Source organism: Planococcus citri, chromosome 3 (genome assembly GCF_950023065.1).
Source record: "Planococcus citri chromosome 3, ihPlaCitr1.1, whole genome shotgun sequence".
Lineage (NCBI taxonomy): Eukaryota > Metazoa > Arthropoda > Insecta > Hemiptera > Pseudococcidae > Planococcus > Planococcus citri.
The window spans coordinates 70689153-70694613 of NC_088679.1; the positions used below are offsets into that span (position 1 = coordinate 70689153).

Below are 5461 nucleotides of genomic sequence, written 5' to 3' on the forward strand. Positions count from 1 at the left end.
AAACTCACGAACCATGAAGAAGCTGTGTTCTACCTAATTGCTCTCGTGAGTACACATTTACTCATGTTTACTATTAGTTGTTAAGTTTTTGAGTAAAATCAAGACGCAATGAAACCATCCCTCGCAAAAAATTGAAAATTTTTTTTTCGCGAATTTTTGTTCCCTAAACCATTTAAGGCCCAAAAATAGGCGAAAAAACATTTTCGATTTTTTGCGACGGATGGTCATTTGGGAATTGTTTTTGAGAAAACGTTTTTCCTGGAGTGTTTTGCTTTGATTTTGATGACGTTTGAATTTTTGAGAAGAACGTATTCCAATAATCTGAGAATCGAAATTTTAGTAGATGAATTTTCAAATAACTCACAGAGTAAAACATGTGTTGTTTTTCAAGAGATTTTTCCCTCCTCTCACGGCCAGTTCAATGGATCAAGCGATTTTATGGTGTGGAATTTGCAATGTGGTTCATATGAGTTTAAGTTGTGTAGCTGTGGAACGCCCTGTAGGTATGCGAATTTCAACTAACCTGACTTGATAACCGAGATTACAAGATAAGGACTGGCCAAGTTGACAATGAAAGATTGGGAGAAGTCTTCAATGAATATTATAAAGTTTGATAAATTATGATTTATTGATTTATTTTCTGACATTTGAAGATAACAAATTAATTAACGACTCTCATTTAATGCGATGTGCATACTTCTTTATTATTTTGTACCGAGCACCAAAACCGCTGAAGGTCTCAGAATTAATATTTTTGGAATTGTTTGCTTTGTTGGTACCTGGTCCCTATAACAGAACATTGTATATGAGTTTCGAAAATACGATTGTACCGCTCAAAATTGAAATCAGCATACTAACCCAATTTTGTAACCAGAATTTGGACTTGCCATTTTAACAGTCATGGATTCCGGTATCGATAAATCGACTACGTTATTGTAGAGGTCCACAAATTCCGTTTCGCTTCCCAAATTGAGTATTACAACGTATTGATCACGTTTTTTATATGTTCTGTGAAAACATTGATCGGACAAATACATATTATTGGTAATAATTCAAAAATAACTAAACATTGAAAAATGAAAGTATTTGAGAAAATCTTTGTGTATACCGCTGTACGTATAGATGCCTACTTACCTTGTGAATGCAAATACCCAAGTAGAAATAACGTACGATTTAAAATCTCCATATTTCAACGTATTGGTTTTTCTTAAATTCATTAACATTTTGAACATTTGATAATAACTGTTAGGATCTTCTTTTTGGCGTTTCACATTAACTCTCCAAAAATTTGGATTCAATGGTAAGAATACTTTGTTATTGGTAGAGAAACCTGTGGTGGAAAATTATAATATCATCTATAATTTAATCGAAACATAAATTATTGGGTAGGCTACAACCCGAAAGTTGCTAGACATGTGATTCTGGTTTATTTTCCAACTGGGACGAAAGCTTCTCTACAATAGGGGTGTTCGAGTGCTCTATAGAACGCTACTTACTGCTACAGAATTTGCAGAAAATGTAAAAAATTAGGGTTTTTGAGCCCTCATGACGGACTCATAACATTTTCTTTAACTTAATTGCTGGAAGTTTCTGTAATTTGCTGTAGAGCGCTCGAACACCCCTTATAGCGCAGTCAATATGCAATTTGACCCAAACATAATTACGAACAAAGGTTTTTTTGGTGAATATTGTCTAGGGTGGTGTGCTAACAGCATACTAAAAGTCCCCGCCCATAACCCACGAGCTAACTCCCCCACAGTGGATCAAAGCCCCCCCAAAATCAGTTTTTCATCAAGAACTCCTGAAATATTGAATTTTGAGTAAAATGAGCCCAGTGATCATTTCATCTCCTCCCCAATACCTATCAAATGAGCTATCGACCAACTCCCTAGCCTCAAGGGGGTGGCGCGGCGCTACGACCCCTCAAAGTGATGTGATTTCAATAATTTTACATTTTATGATTTGGGACTTGTAACCTGTTCTAATTGATAAAATGAAGTCAAACTTGGGGAATGGGATTCTTTTGGGAGCTAGAGTTGGCCTCTGGAGTGGGGAGGGTCAAAGTTGAAAATTACAGAAAGGTCAATTTTTTGGAGGGGCATAACATGACCCCAAATAAATGAAAAGGGTCCAAAATCATACCATTGGACAGTACCCTATCTGTGATCAACATATCCAAATTTTAGCTTCCTAGGTCATCCTCGCTCCTTTTAAGATGGATAAAACCGAAAATAGGGACAAAATAAGGAGATTTTTAGCTTAATTCCGCTTTAAATGGGGTGGGGATGACCTAGGAAGCTGAAATTTGGATATGTTGATCACAGATAGGGTACTGTCCGATGGCATAATTTTGGACCCTTTTCATCCATTTGGGGTCATGTTATGCCCCTCCAAAAAAATGACCTTTCTGTAATTTTCAACTTTGACCCTTCCCACTCCAGAGGTCAACTCTAGCTTCCTAAAGGATCCCATCCGAGTTTGTGTAGGTGTTTGAAAAATCAGTAGCTAAAATAAACGTCGCCCAGAAAAACACAATAATGTGGGTATTCAAGAAGTTCACGTGGTTCTTGTTTTTCTTACCTCCATTCAGTGAATCATCCCAAGGCATAGGATGTCTGAAGAAATCTCGGTTTAGTCCAGTAATACCTATTATTATATTAGAGGTCAGTTGGTCTGGTCTTACGTTTGAACCAGTAACGGCAAGTTCCTGGCCCATGTAAAGATAAGCCATTCCAGGTAACATCATCACCATCGAAGTGCACATAAACGCGTATTCTTCGCCAAATTTATAACCTTTCATTCCCATATCATGATTTTCCATCTATAAAAATGCTCAAATAAATAATGCAATAACGAAATGAATTAGTACAAGTGCGTATAGCTTACATTCCAATTGGGAACAGCTTCTTCCGGCAAGCCGCCGAGATACGTATTGATTGCAGTGTGATAATAAGAAGAATTTTTGTTATTATTATCTATAGTTAAAAAAAAATTTAAAGGTTGATGTGAGATGCGGTACTTTTTTGTGCCGTACCATCGATAGAATAATTCAATTTCCGAGTACTTGAGGTAGTAAGCTTCTGTGAGAAGAATTCTGTAGGAAAAAGCAGAAATTTTTGGAGAAAAAACGATTGCACCCAATAGATTTGTACGAGTAGGTGGGTATCTAAAGAATTACTTTTACCTTTGAAAATCAGTGTATTTTTTTGTAACCTTTTCCAAAAAAATGCGCAATTCATGGAGCAGTTGGTACGATTCTGGCTGATTCTGCGTACGAGTGTGTATTAAATCGCGGTTGTAGTATGGTACCTTGATATCAGAAGAAGAAACCGGTTCGTCTCTCAATTGTTCATCTTCTACGAAGAATTTTACAGCATCCATTCTGAATCCAGCCACGCCTTTTTCCACCCAGAATTTTAGAATTTTCTGTAATAGGTAACCACAATATGGAAGATTCATTAATGCCGTTGACATTTTGAATGGTCGATCTTTGATGAGATATTCACCTTTAGTTCGTTTTTTACAAATTCATTGCGTAAATTTAAATCTGGTTGTTTTGTAGTAAACTGATGAAGGTAAAATTGTTTTCTTTTATCATTCCATTTCCAAACACTTCCACCGAAAACGCTACACTATACATATAGGGAAACATTATAGGTTTTATGGAATAGGAAAGTTGGTATAAAATATAGATTAATTTATTAATAACTCTTTTTGGGCTCCGACCGATTTGAGGATATATTGAACTTGAACAAAAACCAATTTCATAATTCAAGGGGAGAGCTGTAATCGAATGAATAACCAGTTCACCAGAATCTTTAATTAAGACCATTATTATGAAGCACGTGCTGTGCGTATCAATAACTTCGAGACGAGCTGAAAATTCTTGTCTTTTGGAACTAGACCATTTCTCCTATGAGAGATTGCATAATGTCTATAGTGAAAAAAACCACGATTTTTTCGAAAAAGATCTCTTTTTGGAATCATGTTTCTCCTCCAGTTGCACCTCCGGAGTCCGGAGTTGAACATTTTTCTGATTGTGAGTGATTTTCAACTCAGAATGAAGCTCAAAATCCTCGGAAATTTTTGTTCGCGATCCACCCTAATGTGCATTCGAAACGCTTCAGTTTTCTAAAATTGAAATTAGGTAGATGAAATTCTTACCCAGTTATTGGGAGGCACCGCAGTTCCATCAGAGTTATATCCTTTAGGGTCTTGCCACAAGAAAAAGTCAGTGTAAGGATCTTCTCGATGTACCGATTTATTAAACCAGTGGTGCTGATCACTGCAGTGATTCAATACTACATCTATCACAAGCTTTAACCCTTTTCAACACGATAAGTGATTCATTAGAAATTGAAACTATTTTTACTTCATTGGAAAATGTGCATGTTACCACATTAGATAGGTACTTGAAGCGAATATTACGTATAGGTAAAGGTATATTATAAGTATAATTATTTGTATGATAAATGGATAAGGTACCTCTAACATTCATTTCTCTGATCAGTATTTCGAAATCTTTCATTGTCCCCATATCTGGATGGACAGCCGTAAAGTCTGTTATATCATAACCGCCATCTACCATTGGAGATGGGTAATGAGGAGTAATGTATATTGTTTCGACGCCAATCTCCACAAAATGATCAAGTTTCGTACGCAGCCCTTTTAATTTTCATCTTTAGATTGTTGGTTCAAAAATTACGCGAAAAGATTTTTTTTATACATTACATACCAATCAAGTCTCCCATTCCATCTCCATTGCCATCCTTGAAGGAAGGTAGGTACACTTCGTACATTGTTGTATATTTCCACCACGTACGGTCCACCGTGCACCATGAAATTTGTAAAAGACACAACGTTAAAAATAAGCTTTTCATTTTTACTGTATATTGTAATACATATGTACTAACACGAATGAACCCAATAGTGCAACTTTATATGCATATTTATAGCTTTTCATGATCGCGTGCCTATTTATAACTATACATAAGTATGTTGTTCGGACTGATCTTTTTATCAGCAATTGGTTGTCAAAGGTATTAAAATTAAGCTGCGGGTTTTCAAATATTGCAAGCTTACTAAAGTAAGTACGAGCAGGTACCTAATTTGGTTATGGGTGCATCTACTTAATTAATAAATTGAAGTGGTGTTTTCTTTCTATAATTAATAAATTGAAGTGGTGTTTTCTTTGTAACGCAATCACTGCAAAACCGCTGGACGAAAAATTTTGAAAAAATACTCAAAATGTTCAGCGTGATGCGCAGATACTCGTAGTTGTACTGGAATTTTTTTCGAGATTAAGTAGAGGCCTTAAAAAGCTGCAATTAAGCTTAAAAGTTTTGATGACGTCACGAATATCTTTGAGCTTTCATTTCGCTGCCGAATATTTACGATTTGCTAAGCATTTTACAAAATCATCAAAGCTTCAATTTTTAACATCCTTATATATTAAAAGAAT

The 5461-nt window shown here is 35.7% G+C and overlaps 1 protein-coding gene across 1 annotated transcript; it reads right to left on the minus strand.

Moving 5' to 3' along the window:
• Positions 1 to 609: 609 nt before the first annotated feature.
• On the minus strand, positions 610 to 4935 carry LOC135838763 (maltase 1-like). The gene is made up of 10 exons (XM_065354520.1): positions 4736 to 4935; positions 4486 to 4665; positions 4165 to 4325; positions 3507 to 3632; positions 3185 to 3426; positions 2887 to 3094; positions 2581 to 2821; positions 1135 to 1330; positions 859 to 1008; positions 610 to 786 (listed from the first exon to the last, which is right to left on the minus strand). Exons 1-10 carry the CDS (start codon positions 4878 to 4880, stop codon positions 705 to 707), a joined length of 1731 nt encoding a protein of 576 aa, XP_065210592.1. The 5' UTR covers positions 4881 to 4935; the 3' UTR covers positions 610 to 704.
• Between the last annotated feature and the right edge of the window lie 526 nt (positions 4936 to 5461).